At 38.9% G+C, this 25,960-nt stretch overlaps 2 protein-coding genes across 5 annotated transcripts in view; both read left to right on the top strand.

Moving 5' to 3' along the window:
* The first annotated feature begins 529 nt into the window (after window positions 1-529).
* fbxo11b (F-box protein 11b) lies at window positions 530-16,067 on the top strand. Of its 3 annotated transcripts, none has more exons than XM_067430061.1 (23): window positions 778-844; window positions 2,398-2,467; window positions 2,916-3,043; window positions 3,154-3,235; window positions 3,350-3,494; window positions 5,196-5,325; window positions 5,601-5,684; window positions 5,805-5,937; window positions 6,042-6,148; window positions 6,368-6,479; window positions 7,248-7,354; window positions 7,870-8,007; window positions 8,091-8,308; window positions 8,471-8,651; window positions 9,217-9,339; window positions 9,426-9,511; window positions 9,671-9,747; window positions 9,956-10,099; window positions 10,365-10,475; window positions 10,720-10,827; window positions 10,932-11,040; window positions 11,133-11,231; window positions 14,222-16,067. In XM_067430061.1, exons 3-23 carry the CDS (start codon window positions 2,936-2,938, stop codon window positions 14,349-14,351), a joined length of 2,532 nt encoding a protein of 843 aa, XP_067286162.1. In that variant the 5' UTR covers window positions 778-844; window positions 2,398-2,467; window positions 2,916-2,935; the 3' UTR covers window positions 14,352-16,067. The 3 variants fall into 3 exon arrangements, with proteins under 3 accessions (XP_067286161.1, XP_067286162.1, XP_067286163.1); XM_067430062.1 differs by lacking the exon at window positions 778-844 and adding an exon at window positions 2,190-2,314; XM_067430060.1 differs by lacking the exon at window positions 2,398-2,467 and having other exon boundaries at window positions 530-844.
* A 1,949-nt stretch (window positions 16,068-18,016) lies between these two features.
* The window catches only part of foxn2b (forkhead box N2b), a 29,252-nt gene continuing 21,308 nt past the window's right edge, over window positions 18,017-25,960 (top strand). The window contains exon 1 of one of the 2 annotated variants that reach the window (XM_067430064.1): window positions 18,017-18,626. In XM_067430064.1, the coding sequence (XP_067286165.1) occupies window positions 18,617-18,626 (10 nt within the window). In that variant the 5' untranslated portion in view covers window positions 18,017-18,616. The remainder of the gene's footprint in view (window positions 18,627-25,960) is intronic. The other variant, XM_067430063.1, reaches the window with a different exon arrangement.

Below are 25,960 nucleotides of genomic sequence, written 5' to 3'. Positions count from 1 at the left end.
TAACGAAAACATTTGAAACCAAAAGATATTGCTGTTTTAAGATGGTCTAGCTGGCTCCCAACCTGGTGCTCAGCTAGTGTCTCCCAGAACATAGGGTGCGTCTCAATTAGCTCCCTAGTTCAGTTGCCTGGGCACTGATCAGGGAGTCAAACCATTGACTTATGTCCTAATCAGTGCCCTGACCTGTGAGCTAGGGAGCGGATTGAGACGCACCCATAGACTGTAAAAAAAAAAAAAAAATAGTCCCAGAACCATTATCCTTTTTTGCTATCTTGACCAGCCTAGGAGACCAGTTTAGGCTGGTCTAAGCTGGGTTTATTTATTTTTTATTTGTAAATCATGCAGGGAAGGCTTTTACACATTGTAATCTCAGCATCAATGTGCCAGGGCTGTTTACATTTTGAAAACTAACTTTTTTTCAAGATTGGAGGATCAATATTTAAAAGCAATTGCTCAATGTTACTCATGTTGAATATCATTGGTGCCCCCTTGTGCATGTTATCCATGACCATGTTAATGGCTCCTCCTGCTAGAGAGAGAGGGAGAGAGACACGGAGCTCAGCACAGGGGGGAGCTGTCCGAAAAAAAACACACCAACAACACCCCGAATAAGAAAAACTACCCTGGGTTGGTGTCCTTTTTCGGTGTAGACGGGTGATTTGACTTGTTTCAGACCAGAGATTTGTGTAAATGTTAAAAACAACAGAATAAGGTTCGAGGGAAGCGTATTTTTTCTGGGTAAAGTCACCTCGCCAAATGAACTCCGTCAGAGCGAGCAGCAGGAGACCCAGGCGAGTGTCGAGGCCGCGCCCGGTACAGCCGGAAAGAAACAACGCAGAAAGAGGTGAGACGAGGGCCTTTAATTCCACAACGCGTCAATGTTTTGTCGTGTCGTGTATGGTACTTTATCTATCTGGCCCGACACGGCCACTCTAAGCCATACGGCCTGATTAAAAGGGCTTGTGTGCAGAGCGTCGAGGCGCATATATACAGGCCAGGCCGCGCTTTGTTTGGGCTTCACGAGCCCGAACCCTAAACGGCTAGCTTTAACACACACCACCTTTCCGGGTTTACTTTAATTCTAGTGACAAGGTGAATGTTTAATTATGCCTAGTGTAAGTTATCTCTCATGGGTTATAGGTAGAAGAGAGACGTGCGAAGTGGATTTAGGCAGGAAAATCTGCGCTGCGTAGCTGTTAGAATCCAGTGTTGAGCTGCCATTGATACAGAGCACTGTTCATTTACACCAAACATCAACATATAGTAGCCGCGTACTACACCACATTAGTATCTTCAACTGCATTGTTTATTCGTTAGCTTTGAATGCAGTTGCTGTGAAGTTAACTGTTTACACACGGCTAGGTAGCACGCTAGCTAATGTAAGTAGCTGCGCACTTGAGCTCACAGCGAGAAAACGGGGGTAGATAAAGGCTCTGTTTGCCGTTTTGTTGTGGATATGTGCGTAATGGAACATTTATCACACGGATAGTTATTTTTGTAGGGGTGTAGGTGCTATGCACAAAGCCATGGGTTCTGCTGGTGGAGGTGCATCTGCGATGATCAATCAGAAACCTTTGTTTCCACGTTTAGCTGGGTAACATACCCCCCATTGACAGGATTTCAGTTCTTCTTTGAAAAATCCATTGATAAAGTGTTACTGCATTAGGATTTCGTGCTCATTACGCATTTATTAGGCTTTATTGAATCATTTTAGACCTGTAGTGATCGGTGCATTTTGACTACCTTAATGTTTACATTTGAAGTGGTGTTTGCAGTTATAGTCTTTCAATTAAGTGCGTTAGCCTAAGCAATGATTGACTTGAGTGTACAGTACATTCATATTCTCAAAGTTAATGTCATTATAAAATGTACATGTAAAAGTAGCCAAATTTACCTTGTTTTGTTGGACATGCACCATAGTAGTGCTATGGTATTGCCACCTGATAACATCAATGTCATCATGGCCATCATATTTATTAGTTAAGGTAATTGGGCTTTTAGAACGGAGAATTATGTAATGTGTGTATTTGTGTTACATATGTGTGTAATGTTATGCTGTAGATTCTTGTTTGGGTAGACATTTTTTCTGTATTAAATCTGTGCATGCTGTTGTTGGTGAAAAGGAAAAGCATCTTCATACTGCTTTGTTTTTTAGACCTTTTGGATGAGGACACTGACTAGATGCATATGTAGGCAGACAGAAAGAGTGACCAGAGCCATGGCTGAAGAGATAAGGATCTCATTTTGTGTTGATATTTTGCCCTGATGTACTTTTGTTGCCCTGTGAAGTCTGTTACAGATGGGACAGTCAGCTGTGAGTTGTCATACAATTCGTGACCGTTTAGAGTCAAGCTTTAGCTGCTCTTCTCATCTTTCACTTTTGGATGTTGTCTCCAGGTACCAATTGTGCTGTAGGGAAGGACAGACTGTAAGGCTCTCAGGTGATCAGTACACCAGGTATTGACAGGTAGGTAGGTACGTCATTTGTAGCTGAATAAAGAACAGCAGTCGTTGCATCTAGTTTTTGCCATAGTTTTTATATGGATAACATAATGGGGTTTACGTTTGCAAAACCAACTGTATGAAGAAGGTTAAAGCATTTAGGATTTTTACTCCTTAAATAGAAATGTGTGTCACGAAATGAAAAAGCCACTTTTTACTGGAAGTATGGGAATTCAGAGTTTTCACCGATGTGTGATGTCCTTACCAACTGACGGGCAGAAATATTGTCTGCACTGCTTTGCTTTTGGAGAATTTTCCTTGTGAGAATGGGTCTATTTTTGTTCCTGCAGGCACATTTTGCAACGTGCAAACATGGAAATCAGAAGTTTGCGGTGGAACTTGGGGTCTGAGCTTGTGCAGGGCAGGTTGAGATATGTTTTGTTGAATGGATTTTTTTCTCTTTTTCTTTCTAGATGAGGACATCCCTGCAGATATGGTTGCAGAAGAATCTGGTCCAGGAGCTCAAAACAGTCCATACCAACTCCGTAGAAAGTCCCTGTTGCCTAAAAGAACTGTGTGTCCCACAAAAAACAGTATGGAGGTACAGATTTTGCTCAGTTTATCTTGCACGTTTGACAGAGATAGTCCTTCTAAAGTTGTTTAAATCTAAATGGCAGTTAAAAAAGTCAATGTCTGATTTGTGCAATGCAGGGAGCCTCCACTTCAGCCACAGAAAACTTTGGTCACAGAGCTAAACGTGCAAGAGTGTCGGGAAAATCCCAGGACCTGCCAGGTGAGTGAAGACTTGTGGTTTCGATCATTAAGAGTTATGCTTCTTATTAAAGAACATAAGTGTGCTCTGCAAGCAGTTTGCTTTATATTCTTTTTCCTGTTGACTTTGTTTCAGCTGCCCCTGCAGAGCAGTATCTCCAAGAGAAGCTTCCGGATGAAGTCGTTCTGAAGATCTTCTCTTACCTGCTGGAGCAGGACCTGTGCCAGGCTGCCTGCGTATGCAAGCGGTTCAGTGAACTTGCAAATGACCCCATTCTCTGGTGAGAATTTACATACTGACAATAGAATGATTTACAGAAGTACATTAAAGGAGTGCTTCAGCGCTGGGAAGATGAATCTGTATTTAAACTGGGTCATTAATGTAGTCGAAATGTAAAATTATTTTTTTATTTGGTGCTTTCTAGACTGAGAAAAGACAAAAAAATTATTTTTGTCTCATGGGGATGAAAGACAACAATTCCCAGAATGCTTCGCTGCTCTACGAGGCCATTCCAAAAGCCACCGCTACTAGATTACTGAATCACTGATCACTTTTCCACCGCGACCACGATCTTCTTCATAAAATCAGTTCAGTTAGAGAACAGACACTACAATTAAAAACTGAACGTGTGTGTTCAGTATGTGATTTAGCCGCTGAGAGTGTCTCAGTCACACCCCAAAATGCTGCAGGAGTCACATTGACAGTCATGGATGAGCTCGTGATGAGAGCTGAGGTAAACGCGACGGCACTGGCGGCATAGATTCACAGCGCATGTTCAGTCTTCTGCGTTTTTAGTTCATGCCTTTGAAAGCTTAACTTTCATAGGAATTAGTTTAAGAAGTTGAAAGACTTACTTTGCTCTGCTGGCCGCACCATTTAAACATGAATGCCTGAGGCTGCAGCTGTGAGTGCGATCTCCCATCCCCCACGCGCGAGTTGAAAACATGCGGAAATGGCTCCCTCTGCTGGCTGTAGTCTTTAGCATCTGGCCAACAATTCCTCCGATGGTGCAAATTGACAATATTTGCGTCATGGGAGGAATTTTTCCAGAAATAAAATGCATAAATCTCTTGTCTCAGGGGGATATGAGGGGGGAAGCACAATCATTTGAATATACTCCAGGGTTTCTACTGATACAAAGCCACATGCTAATCGCTGAAGTAACCCTTTAATCACTTTCATAGGGCTTGGAGGAAAATGTTGTCATGCTGTAACTGGGATACTAATGATCCGGTAGTTTAGGACAACCTGCACTAATATTGCAAAAATAATTATAAGAGTAAAATGCTTTAACACCAGACATTGTTAACATGCACAATCGCGAAAAAAAAAATCTTTGTTTGCATCTTACACAATAAAACAACATACGGTGCTGTTAAAATGTTTGAGGTCTGTAATTTAAAAATGTTTTTGAAAGTCTTGTATGATTACCAAGGTTGCATTATTTGATCAAAATTCAGCTACAGTAATATTATGAAATGTTTTTTACAAGTTATAATTGTTTTCTATTTAATATATTTTTAAACAATCTACTTATGTGATCCCACGTCGTTAGTGTCACATGATCCTTCAGAAATAAGTTTAATATATGCTGGATTTGTGCTCGAAATATGTATTAATGGTGACAGCAGTCATGCTGCTTAATATTGTTGTGGAAACGAGTCTTTTATTTTTTATCAAAGGATACTTTGATCAAAAGAAAGTTCAAAAGAATAGCTTTTTTTTGGGGGGGGGGGGGTTGTCTTTACTCTAACTTTTGATTAATTTTATGCATCCTTGCTAAATACTTATTTGAAGAAGAAAAAAAAGAAAAAAATATTAAACAATAGTGTTTAAGCACTGAACTGAAATTGCCATTAAAATATTGAAACTTTAAAAAATGCTTATCAGCAACCATAATGTTTTATAAGTGGGGGATTGGTTCAGATATTTCATACGGTTATATCGGAGTAATTGTTTTGTCTGTTTGTGTGTTTTACAGGAAAAGATTATACATGGAGGTGTTTGAGTATACACGACCCATGATGCATCCAGAGCCGGGGAAGTTCTACCAGATCAACCCGGAAGAGTATGAGCAACCAAACCCATGGAAAGAGAGCTTCCAGCAGTTGGTATGAGAGCTTGCATTTTGTTTTCCTTTTAAGGTCAGAATGGATGTGAATGCTTAGATGATTTTTCTATTCTGAGGCATTTTGTTTGTGACTTGTTGGCGTAATAATGATATTCACTCTAGAAAGTTAATGAAGTGACTACTAAAGCCACATTTACACCTCAAGTTAACTGTCCATCTTGGGTGATCACAAATCAAATAAAAAATGATAAAACGGGTGCTAAAATATGAAGCAGCATTCATTCAATTTTTGCTTTTGTTTTTGTTTTTCCACAGTATAAAGGAGCACATGTAAAGCCTGGTTTTGCAGAACACTTTTATAGTAATCCAGCCAGATACAAAGGCAGAGAAAATATGTTGGTATGGATCGTTGGCTTCAGTCGTTTCCTGTTCTTTTTTTGTTTTGTTTGAAGAGAGTTCAGTAAATGCACTGAGGCATTTTTAGCTTCATTGTAATGTTAGTCTTTTTCTGGTTTGCAGTATTATGACACCATTGAGGATGCACTGGGAGGGGTGCAGGAGGCCCATTTTGATGGTCTGATATTTGTGCATTCTGGCATTTACACAGATGAATGGATCTACATTGAATCCCCCATCACAATGATTGGCGCAGGTGAATTTAATGACCCCTGTTTTAAATCTTGAAAATAACATCCAACGTTTAACCTTACATCCTTTGACTAAATACACAAAACAACCCTGTTTCTTTCTTTTCAGCCTCAGGGAAGGTAGCTGACAAGGTTGTCATTGAAAACACTAGAGATTCAACGTTTGTGTTTATGGAGGGATCTGAAGATGCATATGTGGGCTACATGACCATCAAGGTGAGTTAGTTTTTACAGCTTTTTTTCCTTTTAGCTCATCCTATTACAATCGTCACATTTGTAAATCTTTGCATGGTGTATTTTAGATGACAATAATTTTTTAATTCACTAAAAAATAAGAAAATAATGCTCTTTTTTTTTAAATTCGCCTGTTCTGATTTTTATCAGCGGTTGCAGCAAATCATGATTTTGACTGTAATATTACTATTTTTGCTTCAGTTCAACCCTGATGATAAGTCAGCACAGCACCATAATGCCCACCACTGTCTGGAGATTACGGTTAACTGCAGCCCCAACATCGACCACTGCGTTATTCGCAGCACCTGCACAGGTACTTTTCATTGACACTACCATCTGCTTCCCTTCCCTTCAAAAATATTTTGTTTTATTTATTTTCAACGTGTTTTTTTTTTTAAAGAAGTTTCATATGCTCATTAAGGCTGCATTTCTTTGATCAAAAATACAGTAAAAACAGTAATATTTTAATCAAAAATCATTATAATTTAGTTTTCTGTTTTAAATGTATATTTAAATGTAACTTACCGGTATTTGAAATCAAGACTGAATCATCATTCTAGTATGCTAATAAGAAATGCATGGTGACATTTCTTATCAATGATGAAAACAGCTGTGCTGCCTAATATTTTTGTGGAATTCATAAGATTTTTTTAGGATACTTTGAATAGAAAGTTTAAAAGAACAGTTTTTGAAATAGAAATCTAGAAATGTTTTTATGCATTCTTGCTGGATCAAATGTATTAGTTTCTTAGTACAGATTCTATCACAGTATCCTGTCTCTAATCTGTGTGACTAGGCATCATGGATGGATGTTTGTGTCATATCTAAATGTTTTGTGGCATAAGATTTTGCTCTTGATTGTTTTTCATTAAGAGGGAGTCCCTTTTACATGCATTCAATTATTTTGGCAGACTTTCATTTGACTTTGCATTGCATTTGCATTCAAAAGTATACATGTTATCAGTATATGTATTCTCTGGGAATTACAATCATGATATTGCTGTTAGTGTCATATTTTAGCAGTTGAAGTACAAGAAATGTAATCAAAGTGATCTGAGGTCCTTTCTCTTTGTTTGTGCAGTGGGATCAGCGGTCTGTGTAAGTGGTCAGGGTGCCGGACCAACCATTAAACACTGCAACATCAGCGATTGTGAAAACGTTGGACTGTACATCACTGATCATGCACAGGTAGGAACCTTTGTTTTCTATTGAAGTGCGTTAAATTAACTCCTAAAAATGGAAACTCATTATTTACTTATTTCCTCATGTCATATTAAGATTGTATGGAGTTTTTCACTGTGCTGCTGAACTGTTTTCCATACAATAGGATTGTATTGGCATTTCAGTCAGTACCCAAAAAAAATATGTCCTATGACTTGTGAACTATATTTAGTCTTCTGAAGCCATATGATACAGATTTTGCTTGGAATATTTCACTTTCATCCATAGTTGCATAGTGGTTAAATTACAAAGTTTACTGTACATTTTTTTAACCTAAATTGATTATTTTGCCATCATGATTTGGCCAAATCTTCTAGTAAATATTTTTTGAATATTTATTTGATCTCTGTGTTGACATTCTGATTGTAATTCCTAAATTCTGGATCATACAGTTGCAGACAAAACTGTTACATGCTTTACTGACAAACATTATTATATTATATAATTTTGTTCTTTTTTTGTACCTGTTTGCTGTGTTACAGGGTATTTATGAAGATAACGAAATCTCAAACAATGCGCTTGCGGGTATCTGGGTAAAAAACCATGGCAATCCTATCATCAGACGTAATCATATCCACCATGGCAGAGACGTAGGAGTGTTTACCTTTGACCATGGCATGGTAATTAAACCAAATTTGTGTTCAATCAGAGATTTCATCTGTTTCAAGTGAGCTCATTTCTGTCTCTTTGTCTCCCTCTGCAGGGCTACTTTGAGAGCTGTAATATCCATAGGAACAGGATTGCAGGGTTTGAGGTGAAAGCGTATGCAAACCCAACCGTGGTACGCTGTGAGATACACCACGGCCAAACGGGGGGCATCTATGTTCACGAGAAAGGCAGAGGCCAGTTCATAGAAAACAAAATCTATGCCAATAACTTTGCTGGTGTGTGGATCACCTCCAACAGTGACCCAACTATAAGGTCCGTCTCCCTGCCATAGTAGTATAAATATATATCGCTATTTTTAGACTTAAAAATAATTTTGGGTATCTATTTTGCTGAGCTTAAAAATCAGCACACTGTCAGTTGATTGATCCGTTTTGTGGATTTATCTATAAAATACGCTGTCTGCTCTTAATCTAGGGGAAATGCCATCTTCAATGGAAACCAAGGAGGCGTTTACATATTTGGTGATGGGAGGGGCCTCATTGAGGGAAATGATATTTATGGAAATGCCCTGGCTGGCATTCAGATCAGAACGAACAGCTGTCCTATAGTAAGGCACAACAAGATCCATGACGGGCAGCATGGAGGAATCTATGTGGTGAGCATGCACATGATCTGATTGGCAGAGGTGTAAAGAGTACCTGAAAACCATACCACCAAAAGCAGATGGTGATGAGTCACATGGTGAATCAAAGCGCAGCTGCTTTTCCACAAGCTGAGAAAGCTAATACTAATATGTTAGGAGAAACCGTTATTTCAACAAAATAAATAAATGTGAAGTTTACATTAAATGTAAGGTTATATATATTATAGTTATACTTGTATAGTATTTTTACAGTCTTTTACTGGTAAAATTGTGATAATTTCTTACATTTATTGATGGTGATATCGCTTCTTTATAGCAGACATAAACTGCATCAGAACCAGTAAGGTGCCACGCAAAATGTAACGAGTATTTGCATCACTCATCACAAATGTATTGGAGTAAAAAGTGTAAATTGTAGTCTAGTAGAGTTGTTAATATCTTTGATACTCAGTTAAACTACAAAGTAGCCAAAAAGATATTGGTTCAACTAATTCCAAATGGAAACTGCCTGGAATGCATTATGGGCTCTTGACAGAACAAAAACTGTCACAGTGTAACACTCTGTTTCTATTTGTAGCATGAAAAGGGCCAGGGTGTAATAGAAGAGAATGAGGTATACAGCAACACCTTGGCTGGAGTGTGGGTGACCACAGGAAGCACGCCAGTACTCAGACGGAACAGGATACACAGCGGAAAACAGGTTTGGAACTTCAAAATGGCTTGCTTAAAAAATTTACATTCATTCTTCCCTGTTAATATTTGGTTTTTTTTTTGTCCTCTGAAAAGGTTGGGGTGTATTTTTATGACAATGGACATGGTGTATTGGAAGATAATGATATCTACAATCACATGTACTCTGGAGTCCAGATCAGGTAGGAAGTAATTGAATTTAGTATCAAGGTACAAATAGGTTTTCAAGAGTCTTGGTGGTAAAAAAAAAAAAAAAAAAAGTCAACTGAATTTGGATACATTTTTGGTTGCATTGTACACAAGTGATGTTTTTTTCCCTTTCTTTTTTTTTTTTTTAACAGAACTGGAAGCAATCCAAAAATCAGAAGAAACAAAATTTGGGGTGGACAAAATGGAGGTATCCTTGTTTACAACTCTGGTAAGTACTTTATATACTTCCTCTCTGTTGTTTCTATTTGTCTTTTCACTCCTTATAAAGCTTGTTTATGAGTATGTTCTTTCCTCTTAGCCATAATGCGTTAAAATGTGAAAAGGGTTGCAGATCTCGCTGTCATATTTGGCTGTCCAGTTGTAAGAGATTTCTGCTTGCTGTGTTTGTTTGACATAATTTGTTGGTCTATTTGTAGGGCTGGGTTTTATCGAGGACAATGAGATCTTTGATAATGCCATGGCGGGGGTGTGGATTAAGACGGACAGCAACCCCACGCTGCGCAGGAATAAGATTCATGATGGACGGGATGGGGGTATTTGCATATTCAACGGCGGGAGGGGTAAGAACTAAGAATGTATTTTTGCTGTGAGCACAATGAAGAAAATGCTACACCAGCTGAGGGAGACTTAAAGTAGAAAAGTGTAATCAGAACAGATTCCTAGACACGGATCAAGAGTTGTCTTGAGCTAAATCACACAATTAGTGATTAATCCCAAAATGAAAGCCCTTGGGATTCAAAACTGATCTTAATCCATTTTAAAAAATCTGCCCAATTAATATAATGGATGTACCATGTTCAGCAGTATCTTCATATGCATTTTCAGGGTTGTTGGAGGAGAATGACATCTTCAGGAACGCACAAGCTGGTGTTCTCATCAGCACAAACAGCCATCCGGTGCTGCGGAAGAACCGGATATTTGACGGCTTTGCTGCAGGTCGGTAGAGGGTTTGAGGTCAGAAGTGCGTACATGCTGCCTCTGTGGTGGTGTTAAGTCTTATGTAAAGGTTGTTTCGGTGTAGTAATGTTAAATTGGTAAATAAAATAAAAATTGCTATTACAATGATTGTAAGTGAAGTGCATACTGGACATCCTGGAGTTCTTGGAATTGGAGTCTGTGCAGTTTGTGTGTCATGCTTCTGAATTTGCTCAAACAACCTCTCTCTGACCCCTTAATTTAGGCATTGAAATCACAAACCATGCCACAGCGACTCTGGAAGGCAATCAAATTTTCAACAACAGATTTGGAGGCTTATTTCTAGCCTCTGGTGTCAATGTTACAATGAAAGGTAAATCTTATCTTAGAAACTCATAGCTGACCATCTATCTCACTTTACCGCAATAACGTATGTATATATATATATGCTAATGTCAATCTTTGCTAACTTTCTAGATAATAAAATCATGAACAATCAGGATGCCATAGAAAAGGCAGTGAGCAGAGGTCAGTGCCTGTACAAGATTTCCAGTTACACCAGCTACCCCATGCACGATTTCTACAGGTAATCAGAAGGCAGGCAACTTCAAGCAGTCTGTTTTGAAAACCAACAGAAATGGTTGTAGTATTTCACCATGTTCCGTTCTCTTCTATTAGGTGTCACACCTGTAACACAACAGACCGGAATGCAATTTGTGTGAACTGTATTAAGAAGTGCCACCAAGGGCATGATGTGGAGTTTATACGGCATGATAGGTCAGTGCAATATATATATATATAATGCTCTTCTGCTCGCCAAGTAAAACATTAAAATTGTGAAATATTATTACAATTTCAGATAACTGTTTTCCATTTTACTGTTACTCTCTCACATGATAATTCAGAATGAATTGTAATATGCTAATTTGCTGCTCAAGACATGTCGTATCAACAGTTGTGCTGCTAAATATTTTTGTTTATGTATGTATATATAATAGTTTCTATGGCTGCACGATTTGGGGAAAATATATAATTGTGATTTATACTGGTTAAAACTGCAATGGCGATTTAAAATGCGATTTCATATATTTTATTTTTAATATGACTAATAATAATAATTATGATTATTATTACTGCTAAAAATAAATAAGAACTATTTTACTTAACTACTTTAAATAAGAACTATTACAATTACAATAACATTTTCTTTATTACAAATTAAAAATAGAGTATGTCAGAATAAATATACCAATTCATATTTATTGATTATTTTACAGAAAACTTCTTTTACAAAAAAACCCCAGCAGGGTTACCTATTAATATATTAATGAACTGATAAGTCAGCATAAATGAACCTCTTGTTCATCCACTGTGGGGGGAAAAACTCCTGTACATTGAAGAAATACATGGATTGTCCTATAAATTTATTATTTTTTAAGTTTGTTAAGTTTTTTTTATTTATTTATTTATTAAAGCTGCTGTCCGTAACTTTTTTTTGTGTTCAAGATTTACAAAAATTATATAATGAGTGTACAACATGAATCCATTTTCCAAATCGTGTTTTTGTCTTACCCTTAATCATTATGGTACACTTATAATAAGCATTTATATTGGGACTATTTCAGCTACATTTGCCTCAGAGAAGTAATGACATTGGTTTTCAGGAAATCCCTTATGTGTGAAGCTAACACTGTAGGATAAATAAACAGAAGAATAAAACGCTTTGATTAAACATGACGACAATGAACACGACTAGGGTCTTTTCATATTAATAAAGTATATTATAATGCAGTGCTGATTGACTTCATCACTGCATATAGGGTGACGGTGTCCCGAAATCTACACTGTTGTCCCGAATCTGGCCCTAATTGTCCCTAAAATTATACTTAAAACAAAATCTTGAGTAGTTATTGTCTGATAAACATTACAAACTGTCTGATGTAGAAACAGTTTTGTTTTTTGTGGCAGACTAGACTAACAGACTGTTGATCTTTGAATATAAATATGTTTGGTTCAGGTTTGAAATTCATTATCTTTTATTATAGGCTATAGGGGTGTAAGAAAATATCGATACACGTGAATATCGCGATATTATGTTTGGCGATATTGTATCGATTCTCAAAAACGCTGTATCGATATTTATATATTTATTTATTTACATCCAAGTTTCGTGGCTTTGTGTTCGGTTTAAACCACAGACTGTATAACACCCAACCGCTAGATGGCAGTGTTATCTCAGAACGCATAACTGACGCAGAGCCGGAGAAGCGCAAGGTGAAAGTGCTAGTGTTTACATTAGCAAACCCAGCTCTCAAGACGATAGAATTATTCCGCTCTTGCAGTATACAGAGCTGAAGTGTGGACTCATGTTGGCTTCAGCTATAAAGAAGCCACTAAGGAAATCGACAAGAATCATTTTGTTTGCAAAATAGGCCAAGTTATAATCTAATACTCGGGAAACACATTGAAACAGAGAGCTCGCTTAACATCCTGACGTCACCCGCGCTGCTGAGAAGCGTTTCGATAGAATGTCCTGCACGCTTTCCTCTCAGTAACAAAATAAACACACTCCAAAACTGACAGCGGTGGCAGGAGAACGAAAGATAATAGCGATGTGGATATGGATGCACCAGCTCTGCAGCTCAGTAACGTTACTTGAAATAGCACTTTATACAATAGACTGCTTTATAGAAAACAGCTTTAGGGTCCGATCACACAGAACGCGTTTTTCAGGTTCGAAAACGCGAGGCGCACTGCACTCCCTTTTTTGGTCGGCGTTTTTTCATTCAAAAATGAGCAGTGCACTTTAATGTTTCTAGGCAACCCCCGAATCACCCGTACTGTCAGTCAAATCAATGTAACGGTCAACACAACGGAAGGCCCGCCTCTTCATTCATTCGATTGGACAACAGAACATAAGCACGATGATGTTGCACGCTTTTCCGCTCAGAGTTGACTTTTTTTCAACTTCATGCGCTCGGAGCGCTCCTTCAGAAACGCGAGGCGCAGCAAGCGGTTTAAACGCGAGGCGCCCAGGGCGCATAAGCAGCGCGCATAACGCTCTCTGCCAACCGAAATCCATTCAAAAAAGGCTTCTCGCTGCAAAAACGCGTTCTGTGTGATCGGGGCTACTGTGTTAAATATAAAACAAACAGTCATTCAGTCATGAAATGGACTGCACTTTCTGTTGTTAAATAGCCACTACTATACTGTGAACCTTTAAAACATATATACATAAAGAATCCTGCAGTCACTTTACATTTCCCTTAATTTAGATTGCATATTGCATATGATTAGTGATATAAATTATACTGTATTAATTAAAGAAAATACTTTGTCTCGTGTTTTAGGCTTATGGTTGTGTTCTTTATTCTTTTAAATGATAAAAAACAAAAACACACAAAAAAGAAATATTGCAATATATTGCCTCTCTTACAATATCGCAATATATTGCACTATATCGTATCGTAACCCCTGTATCGTGATACGTATTGTATCGCCAGATTCTTGGCAATACACAGCCCTAATAGGCTAGTAAGGCTAGGCAGTCTAATATCATAGAAGCCCTCCACCCTCACTCCAGACCGCATTCACATTTTAACTATAAATGCATTCACTGTTGCCTTTGATCAATTTAATTAAGTATTAGTTTTTTTTTTTTAATCCACAGGAAGAGCAAGTTACTGGTTAATTGCAGAATTAAAAATGTTCTGTAATGTTTAGTGGACACATCTGCTCTAATCCCTTTTATAATCTGTCCCGTGTAGGTTTTTTTGTGACTGTGGCGCGGGTACATTGTCCAATCCTTGCACATTGGCCGGAGAGCCGACCCACGACACGGACACTCTGTATGACTCGGCACCACCCATAGAATCCAACACATTACAGCACAACTGAGATCGAACTCGCCCTTCTTCACAGCACCCTGGTCTTTATCTTACCTGCCTACAAATCCGGAGCGCCTGCCATTTCCGGGCCAGAGAGACCTGGTGTTTGTGGATATCAAAAGACGTCAGATGTCAGACTTCGAATTAATAATTTTAAGAGAAACTATCTTTGGAAAGGTGGAACACAGAACTCAAACCGTGTAAAGCTGCCTCAGTACTGGGTGCAGACTCTCCTGTATATTGATTAACTGAAAATGCAAGGAGTTCTCTTCACTTCTGCTTGGGAGCGTGATGGATGATTCGGAAGAGTGAAATATTGTGAAGCAATATGTTGACTCAGGATTCTGGAGATTATGGAGGTGGGTGCCACAGTGGTGGTGTTTGGGAAGGGAGTAGACTTTATTTGGTCCCTCCAATCGCATAGCCGTGAGCTGTGCACCCTGCCCTGTGGAGATTCAAGACGAGTTCTGCTGCAGTTCATGTACAGATCTGACCGTGACCGGAGCCACTAGGAGCTACAGATCGCGGTTTCTTGGATTAGAGGCAGAGCCATACCATTATGGCTTCCCCAGCGACTGTTTTGTTTTTTGTTTTTGTTTTTTTTGGACAGCAGATGTGCTGAAATATATGTATGATATAAAAAATTAACAAACAAAAAACAAAACAAAAAAAAACAATGTGATTAGCACTTGCTCTTTTTTTTTTTTTTTTTTTTAAATATGTTAATATGTTATTCTGATCTACAAATATGATTTTAATGCTTTCTCATGTAGTTTTGTATTTTCAGGCAAAAAAAATCTTACTGTATTTGAATGTCTTTTATTTTATTATATATTATTATTATTATTATTATTGTTATTAATATTTTTGTTAGCACACATTAGGCTTGCTGTAATCATACTCATGTCTCAGCATATAAGTTCTTTCTGTGAAAGAGGAATAACAAAGAAAAGATCAGAAAACTAACACTAAATTGTCCTCCAGCATTTTCAATTTTTTCTTTTTAATGAGGTGACTTCTTTTATGTGAGCGTTTGATTGTGTGGGACTTATGGTCGTGCAGGTTCAGAAACGTTTATCACCTTTGTTGCTGCCATTATTAGAAAAGGGTTATTTTTTTCTTATTGTATATATCTTTCTCATTCTCAAGTTCCCTTTCTAAATATTTGGAGCTTTAAATATCTAAGCGGTTTGAAGTGTTAACCAAGGGCCCAAAGAATTCTGAAAAACGTTTGACCATTTATCTTACAGAGAATGTAAAGAAAAGATTTTTATTAAAAACAATCCCAGAACATTTTCATTCAGTTAATTTTTGTTCACGTGGTCATAGCATCACTGTTAAAAGTGCATCCTGACTTTTAAAAGCATTTTATCACTTTTTTGGGCCAATGGCCTGACTTGTGCCTGTTTTAAGTACGATGCCGATTTTGTAAAGCCTTGCTGGATTGGTTATATCAGAGGCTTCTGGCCTCTTTGAAGCTGAGACAAGTATCTCTACAGCCTCATTGTCTTTTTGCCCCTCAAACTCCATCTATGTGTAATGTGGTGACTGTGGCTTCTCATGCAGCCTGAATTTTATGCATGTGTACCATAACATCTAGACTTAATATATTGTGAAGTCTTCAATAACCATTATGTAGATGCTAGTATGAATTTTAAAAGGGTTTAATTTCCTAGAAAAGAACAGAAACTGGTCATTTTTAAGAAAATAAACTTTATTAGATCAACTCTGGTTGTTTTGATTTTGTTGATTCCTAACCATACATTCGACACGTCAAGTGGTTTGCTGTTTTAAACCTAGGTTGCACTACTTTCTGACAATCTGTCTCCCTGTCCATAAAGCCACGAAAACCCCTAACATCTGTCAGTGCTGTTGAATAGTGTGCTGCATTCAAGAGCTGGTTAAACATGATTATTACAGTTATCATAATACAAAACCTCCCTGATTGCAGGTGTCACCTTCCTGTAATATCCAAATGCAGACACTTGACTTGTGTAAATAATGCAAGAAAAGTCCTCTCAGTATGAGAATTTTATAGCGGCGTGCTTTATCTAGTCCGATAATAACTCAAGGAATCATAAACCCTTCGCTTTCCACTATTCTTGGGTAAATATGCACAGTCATTATATGCAAACAACAGCCAGAAACCTGCTGAACCGCATTGCCTTTTAGATATTCTGTGGCATACTGATGCACTCCTGGTTCAAGTATTTTTATTTTTACGCTTCATTCTTGCAAGCGCGACAATACATGATCTAGAACTCTTTAAAAAAAGGTCAATCATTTAGTTCAAAGGTTGCCTGTTGTTTAAATCTATTAAATAGACATGCTTTTAGATTACACTTCAAAGAAACAACCCCTCTATTCTTTGGATTGTACTCAGCAAATAAGCCCATTATATGCAGGGGATACAATTTTGAGAGAGTACTTAATATTCCACACTTTAATTTTGGGTCAGTGTAACCCAAGGTTTGCCTTAACGACAAAAAAGGCAGCTTTGCATCTAATACTATCCATACACGTAAAAAAAAAAGTGCTTACATTATTTAGAGAAACTAAAAACTTGAATTAAAGTAAATTCAGACACATGGTAGGTAGGCAGTTTAGACTTTTATGGCCAAATAAATGGAGACATGCAGTGTTTGAACATACTCGTGGCCGTGAACTGCTTATCTACAGAAATGAGTGGAATTGGATTGTATATTAAACTAGATGTCCTATTTTAAGGGAGAGAGAACAAACAGATGGCACATAAAAATAATTGAAATTGAGAGAAATCAGATGCAAATATCTTTTAAAAAAATTTTAGCAATTGGAAATCATAATACCCCAATCCTGAATGATTAGTTGTATCTTTATCTGGGATTAACGTGGCAAAATTGCACAATGGCACATTGCAATTGGATACATTACAGCACAAAAAGCTGTCCTTAAAAGTCTTAATTGTTAAAAACAGAGCAAGGCATGGCACACTGACACATCTGCATATTTGATCATTACATTGGAAAATGTATGTTTTCCATACATGTCTGCACTTAATAGCTAAGTGGCTCCTATAGTAATAATGTTAAAATAAAGGAATAAATGCTTTGAAATGAAATGGTCTTGGTCATGTTTTATAGCAAAATTATTCTTAATTAGCCTGTGAGATTCATGTTGTGTCTGTGAGTGTGTAAGGATCTTTAAGAGTGAAGGCTGTATGTTGTATGTCCTCTCAACTTTGTCCTCTGCTGAAGACAGACCTTCTTCAGTCCACACCTCAATGCCATAAATCAAATCATGTGACTGGAAAACAAAATGCTTGGGGGTTGCATAAACAGCTCCTATAATAAGGCTACAGTTAAATCACTTTTACTTCTTTCTAATTGTTTAATAAGATAATGCTGGCCGGTTGACCTGCATTTTAGCTTACAATTAACCTGTTTAGAATTAAAGAGTAAGGCTATTTACTCTTTGCTATCTTTGCTCTTTACTCTTGGTATTAAAACGGTTTGTCAGTCAGAGCTGATACATTGCACATTAGAAATGACTATTTAAAAAAATCCCAAACTGATTTTGTGGTCGACTGTTTATGGCTGGGGAATGTTTCAGCCAGAAATGGTTAAATATTTACCAGAGGAGAAGAAAAAAGTACAATCCTTATGGTCATACTCCTGTCTTTCCAATAAGTTTAATTTTTCTGGAGCACAATACTTATATAAGTTTGCCTGGTAAGTTTTGTTAAGTACCTCTACTTCACATCGTGAAATGGCCTGTGATTGGACGACGAGCCTCCAGGTCTCCCCCGCGAAATGACGCAACAGCATCTGACCTCGTTTCCAACGTAAGCTGGTTGGTGGTCAAACGTCGTCTAAGTTAGTAAAGCCTTTGAATATGAAGCATATTCTCAATGAGAATATGACGACAAAAGGTCTGACCGGTTAGCGTTAGCGTTTGTAATAACACCGAGTTTTTCCCCCGTCACAAACCTCTCAAGAACGAATGAATAACGTGGTGCAACGCGGAGCGCATGCTGAACGCAATTGCTTAGGTTTGCTAAAAAAGTGCTACTGCGATGCGGCAGTTGTCAGGGGGATATCGGAGAGGAGGGGGTGTGATTGGCTGAAGTGGCCCTGTTGCCTTGGCGACGGCAGGGGGGGTACGGAAGCGTTGCCGTGCGGCGTGATCTCCGCGCTGCGTGGATGGAGGAAGCAGCTGCTGATCTTTTGACACAGCGCGAGCGAAAGGCTACTGCATGAAAGCACGGCAGCTTTTGTCGTCGGACGCGACAGTAGAATGCACGAATGTAAGTAAACTCATTTCCATGTCATTTATAACGCTGTTTATTTGAAGGGAAATTATATATGCCAGTCAGGTGACAAGTATGAAACGTGTCTCGTGGAGAGAAAAATATCTAGCCAATAACAATCCATTGACCCCCCTCAGTTTCGGTGTTTACGGTGATTTTTGTCGCTGAACGAATTAATTATTTATTCGTTCATCTTTCCTACTGAAATATACACTCGTCAGAATCGATTTATAAACATTTAAGACCATGTGATCTTGCTAGCTAACTTAGTTGAGTGCAATGCATGCGCTTACCGTCGAGTTGACACGATACATTATAGCAACCCTATACTAGTCATATTCGTATACTTTTCCTGAATGAAATCTAGAAACAATAAGTATATCATAATCCCAGGACTTCGCTGGTTTGTGTGGCTGGATATTCAGAAGCTCTCCGCGAAGCTCTGCTTTAAAGCCACGCATTAGCTTGACGCTAACCGAAGATCCTCATTCTAAAGAAGACTGGCCAGCATTGTTGTGACAATATCCGCGGAAGTTTCAGAACGCACGAAAATATTTGAAACATAATTACAATTTAAATGTCAGCTGTCGCGAAAGTGCCTTTTAAATTTGAATGCTCGAATCAGACAACATTCTAATAGAACGCTCGTCGAACGCTCCTGGTTATCGCCTGTAACAACAGAGTAATGCTAAAGGTTACAGTTTGAAGGTTACAAATAAATATTCAGTTTGTGGCGAGTAACGTTTAGGGAGAATCTAGGGCAACTATGTAACACGAGATGTGAGGGTGGGGGCTGGTATTTTCTCTTGTTTTGTTTTGCTTATTACATGTGGTTGGTTGTATATAAGCTTTCGTTCAGTTCGAAAGCAAAGGACTGATAGTTTTGCTCGTGACTTGTTGATGAAATGGGATGTTCTGACGCGGACGTGCACTCATTATTTCCGGCGGTAGATAACGCCTGAGTGACATTGACACGTGGTCAGAGGGAACGCATAGCTGTGCTTGGGGAAGAGCTGGAGACACAACTCTAGCTGTGTGTCACATGAGCACATTATTTAGTTCTGCTGTCTACTTTTGCACTTTAGACTGTAGACTCATTCAGGTCATGTTGCGTAGGCAGTGAAAAGGGTGTCTGTGTTGTTAACAGGGTCGTTATGTATTTGCTTTTATTTGCAGTGTGACCACATTAGCTGTATCCACAGTGTACAGGATTCAGATGTATGGCTAGCTGTATCAGAAAGGGCACAATTGCCTAAAGAGACTTCATTAGTACTGGCAATAGTGTCTGTGCAGTGCTGTTTTCTCTGGAGGGCTTTTGTAGGACACAGCAAATGATCCCTTGCTTATTGCTTCTCTCCTGGCACTAAACGGGAAATTAATTAGTCTCATTATGACTCTCACAATGATAGATAAGATCTGGCTCTTGGCTGTATGCAGTTGCCGTCCTAAAAATGCAGAGTGTACCAGTTTAAATCACTGTTTTGGTTTCAAGGTTCAACCAGGTTTGGATGTCTTAATAAAGAAAAGAAAAGAAAAAAAACTGTTTATATATATATATCATATATCAGACTTCTAATCCTGGTTGAACCTTGCAGTCAAAACAAAATGAAACAACTTAATTTTGATGAGTTGTTGCGCTATCAACAATAGTTTAATCAATACTCAGAAACGCATGCAGTACTATATTCTCCATTTTCACTGCTAGAGGGGTGTAAAAAAAACAACAACAGCCAGCATTGTCTTGCAAGTAAAACCACAAATTTACGTTTAGCAACCCTTCCTGGTTGAGTGGGAAAACATGTAAACGAACATCCAGTTGCTTTTCTATTGCACATGCTTTGTACTGTTTTTTGTTTAGTATAAGTATAACTCATCAGCTTTTCCAAACTCAATTGAAAAGCAAAACAAACTTATGTCCAAGCTTTTATGCGGCCTATAACGACAATGCCTTTGTTTGCTGACCCCTCCTCCTTCCATCCTCTCATTATACCTCCAGCTGCACATATTTCTCATCTGCTGTTAGCCTCTTTTTGTTCCTCGATGCCCTCAACGTTAGACCAGAAGGAGCAACTCACATCCCCAGGAGGCTATAACGCTGTGGTTGCCATGGCTACATGGTGACACCGGGGCGTGGTAATCAAATATAGGCGACTGCTCTGGATTTCAGTTGCAAATGTGCGCTTTCTCCCCCCCCCCCCCCCCCCCCCCCCCCGCATTTGCCTGGACCGTGTCATACCTCACGCCCACCCCAACCCCCAACTCAACCGTGTGTTCTTAGACTTGGTCTGTCACACTCCTCATTTAGTTCTTCGTCTCCTTTCTGAAGGATTTAAGTCCGTAGAGCAGCCGGCAGGCAGTTAGGGCCCCTCTGTCCATTGACACTGATGCTAATGTCAGGCAGTGCCTTGATGAGAAGAGCTTGCCCCCCAGTACCATAGCCTGTGTCATTGTGATCATAATGGCCCCCATTGTGTTGGTCACTCCTGTGTGAATAAACAGGGTGTGTTTAATTGAGACTAGGGTGTGACAATGACATGGGACAAAGTCCAGACAGCACGCTGTGAAGATTGTGTGGAGGCTTGTATGTATGTATGAATGTCTGTATGCCATCACCATGTAAAGCTCTGAGAAATGGAAACCCTGCTGATATCATAAGATATATTTTCAAGTAAAATGCGATACCGGTGTGACATCATTTTCAACTAAATCAGGCTAAAACCATTGGTCCATTGCAATTCTGTAATAGGTAGGTGTGCTCTAAAGCTCCGCCTTCTTTTGGTTAATTTCTTCTATGGCTGCCCACCAATGGCCTACTAAACGTTAGCTAACAAGAAGAGGCGACCTAATTAGTTTAATTAGAACAAATTTAATTTGTTAGTGTGACGTTGCAACAGGAATTTACTCAGTATTACAGACAGGTTGGTAACATGGCTGGTCCATGTGGTATTTTTGGCCCTGTTTACACCTGGTATTAAAATGCGTTTTGTGGGCATTCAGTGGACGATGCTAAATGCAGGTGTAAACAGGGTCTAAATCGGTTTGAGCTTTCAAAAGCCCCTTTCACACTGCACGTCGGACCCGCAATATTCCCGGAACATTGCCGGGTCTCCTTCTGTGTGAAAGCAATCACGTCCCGGGATTGATTACCGAATTCGACCCGGATCGGGGACCTAGTAATATTGCGGGATTCGACCCGGGACGAGCGCTGTGTGAACAAAAGCCGAAACTAATGCCGCAACGTGTACGTAGTTATCGTGCGACTCCTAGAGCTTGTTTTTTCAATAATACAACCCTGCAGTGCCTGAAGAGCTAGTCGGTGTTTTAAACGCAGAGAGTGTTCGTATACAAAAGAAACTAAAATTAAACAAGCAGAAATGTGCGCAAACTGGACACAAGTCGAGACCACGGAGCTCCTTACTATCCGCGCTGAAGCTGAGATCGCTCGCCATTATACGTCAACTCGACCCGGGACCGTTAAGCGTTGTGTGAAAGCGCACATATTACGGTATTTCGCTGGCTGTGTGAATGGACCAAATCTAGTGGCCCGGGAACAAATGCCGGGTCGCATTATCCATGTATTTGCCGGAATCGCAGTGTGAAAGGGGCTTAAGTAGACCACAGTGTACTTTCAACAACATCCAGAGCAGAGTTTCCGCTAGAAAAAAATGGTGCCGGTCAAAGTGACCGGCAGAGGTTTCGTTTTCCGGACATTTTGATGATATGCCGGTCAAAAATTCCTGAAAGCAGTTTGTGTAACTTAAAAAAAAACACATAATCAGGCCGTATATGCAACATGTTTATTAGCCTAACTTTCAAATAGACGAAAAAAAAAACATGAACGTCCGATTGGCGTCAATCAACCAATTTTTTAACTCATAGGCGTAATTTGCGGGTGGGACAGGTGGGACATGTCCCCACCACTTTTTTATCTTGCTTCACGGATTAACCTAACTAATTCAAACAAAACATCTCTGGTTAACTAGAAGGGTATAATTTCATTCGTTTGTTAAATAAGAGGCGATCGCTCGTTGCCGCTGTTATCAGTGCTGCAGATTTCTCTCGCGGCTCATGTAGTCTTCAGACGAGCGCTTTAATCTAACGCTTAACGCCGTTGCAGAGACTTTCTATTTGCTCCGGTCAGATCGCGAAACAAAATGCACAAAAACTGTCCCTGCTCTTGATGTACAACCACTGATGATATTCGGTTTTGATGAGAGAAAAAATAGACCACGAGGGCAGATTAGAAACGAGAACTTCTGACAAGTTTAACAGACCAGGGATTAAGCAGTGTGCAAATCTATTTGCCTTTATTCACGTGAAAAATCTTGGCACAACACTATTGTGTTTAGATGCAATAATTAAACGCAATTAATAAATTTAATTATAAACTCAGTATGTCTCATTTAGTTGGTAACATTTCAATTGGCCACCGTGTGAAATGACAAAATCATATAATAGAATATAACAGTATAGCCTATACTGAACTGTAAGCAGGTAAGCACTACAAGATGTTTTTGAATGCATTAGAGAAAACGACAAAATTACTTATTCACAAAATTACGTGTGTGAATAAGTGCTACCTGTTTAAAATGTGCTTGCACCCGATCAGATTCAGTAGAAGGTTAAAAAATAAATAAAAGATCCCTTCAACTTTAACGTCCCCGCTCATGCCCATCGCCGTGATCATCTGTATCCAGCTGGTTGTTTACCGTGTGAGTTCTGGAACACTGCACCATGTGCTTATTTAAATCTTTTCGTTTCTACACATATTAGGCTACATATTCCTCATGTCTGTGAGGCAAGCCTGCCGAGTTTCAGTTTATTTGAGACGCGCTCCAGTTCATGAGCAATGAAAGCGATGGCTTCTGCGACCTAGTCTACTTATTTATTTCGTATTTATTAAATACATGCAATTAACCGAAGAAACCTTTATTAAAATTAAGAGACAATTTGTACAAAACGAAAGAAAGGCTTTTTACAAAACAAAACTTAATATTAAACTAAATATAACCACCAAAATCATGTCTGACCCATTCGCATCTTTGCACTTATCATAATCAGATGAAATCTAAAAATAATATTATAATGTTTAAACATAAATATGAAGAAAAAAAAACACTGTTTAAAGGCTACAACAAGTATAGTAAGCTACAGATGTATGTCATGTCTGAGCTGGATTTGAACGAACATGGATTCCAGAGGTAGTCGAAATTAGGGGTGGGTGATATACCAGTAGAAATTTGTCGACGGGTAGCAATTTTGGACTATTGTCTCTACCGCGGTTACACTCACATGACGTTGCTGTTAGGGATGCTCATATTGACCATTTAACTGTTAACCGAAAGTAAGAATTTTGACTGATTAATACTATCAGTTAAATGGTTTAAAGGTTTTTTTTAACGTTTTTTGTTCGTTTGTTTGCTGCATGGTTAAAGAAAATGTGCTGTATTTGTTCACTCACAGGGCACATCAACACTTGCAACGCCACGTGCCTACACAGACTTTTGCTAAATGAAGCAATGGGAAAGAAGTAAGTGAGTAGGTCTACTGTGTGGGACCATTTCGACAGAAAGGGTGACGAAGTTACTTGCAAAATATGCTATGTGGTATTAAAATACAGGAATAGTACAAGCTCCTGACTGGCCACTTTTTGGTTTTGGTCAAGTTTACTAAAGTAAACATTGACACGTATATGTTCTTCTCGCCGCTGTTTCCTGATGGTTTATAGAACAATTACTCCGAGTCACCCTCTGTCGTTTCAAAGAAAAGCACAACAGTGAGTGCGCAGTCACAACTCCCCAAACGCAGGGAGGCTCGTGTGGAGCCACAATAAAGTATGATAAACACGGCTTGAGAGAGTGTTTTCTGCCGCTGGTCTAACTGTCAAGAGGCTGCCCTCCAGACCAACCCCACATCACTTAGACATGTTACTTTTGAAAAATAAAAACCACACAAGGTGTGGATTGAGGTAGGCCTGCTATTTTTATTTGACAAAAAAAAGAAAAGAAAAAACTATTCCGGTTTAGGGATGGGAATTTTTGTCAATTTCTCATTTTGATCATCGATAGGTCTCAAAAACGAGTACTCGATTAACCATTACGGGGCTTGTGCTGGGGGCGGGCGTCTCCGTCATGGAGATATGAAACTATTTTAAGACTCTTACGAAAAGTAATGTTGACACAAACATGAGATGTCTATGCAAATATGAATAGCAAATCCCCCTCGGTAGAAATCGCGTTCCGATAGTTAAGCTGCATAAAGGTCCCCCTCGGTAGAAATCGCGTTCCGATAGTTAAGCTGCATAAAGGTCCCCCTCGGTAGAAATCGTCTTCTGAGGGTAGGGCTGGACTGGGGCTAAAATTCGGCTCTGGCATACCCAGCACATCCGGCCCATGAGTTCCCCGTGAATGTTTTTGCTGGGGTTGGGGCCTTAAATTAGAGTATATAAATAAAACTAGGACAAGGACAAATAATGATAGATATTATTGAATTTGCTGCAAATGCAGATAAACTTAATATTGCTTATTTTGTCAAACAGAAATGCCCTTGGCAGTAAAGCACTGATGATTTTGAGCTAGGATAAAGTAAAGTAAACTTAAAGTAAGTAAACATGGGATCTAGACTTTAAAGCTGTTTTATAGACTATAGTTTAACTGTAGGCCAGTTCCATTTAAATGTAAGATCATGTTAGTCACAGGGTAAAAACATAGACTGTAAAAACCTTGCTCCTCATTATATGGCTATATGGTTTCTAAAACTATATAAAACATATATAATAAACTATTATATTTGTAAGTAAAAAAAAACTTACAGACAGTTCCATGCGCTCAAATACTAATAAATAAATAAATAGAAAAAAGCGCCTAATAGGGAGGTGAGGTCTCTCTCGCTTTGGCTTGTCAATTCAGAAGACAAACCAATGGGCCGCTGAAAAAAGAGAAATAAAAAATAAACAAAAAAAATTTAAAAACACGACCGGCCCCAAAGTGCGTCGGCCCACTGGGCAAATGCCCGGTATGCCAGATTACCAGTCCAGCCCTGTCTGGGGGGAAAGGGATCGCGGAATAGAAATCGTGTTCGCGGGGGCACTGTGGTGTGATCGGAAAGGGCGCTTTCGCTTTCAAAGGGGCATGGGCTAATTTTCATTATTAATTATTAGAAATAACAGCGCGGCGTAGGACGTGCTTGCGCTGCCGGACTCTGACCTAAGAGTGCGCACGCGCTAGGGCCGGGCGATATGGAGCAAAAAATATATCTCTATATATTTTGCTATATCTGGATATACAATATATCTCTCTATCTTTACAGGAAAAATAACCCCCCAAAAACTA

The sequence above is a fragment of the Pseudorasbora parva genome, chromosome 21, assembly GCF_024679245.1.
Source record: "Pseudorasbora parva isolate DD20220531a chromosome 21, ASM2467924v1, whole genome shotgun sequence".
Lineage (NCBI taxonomy): Eukaryota > Metazoa > Chordata > Actinopteri > Cypriniformes > Gobionidae > Pseudorasbora > Pseudorasbora parva.
Note: the sequence above shows the minus strand (reverse complement) of the source record. Positions and strands in the feature narration are given on the sequence as shown.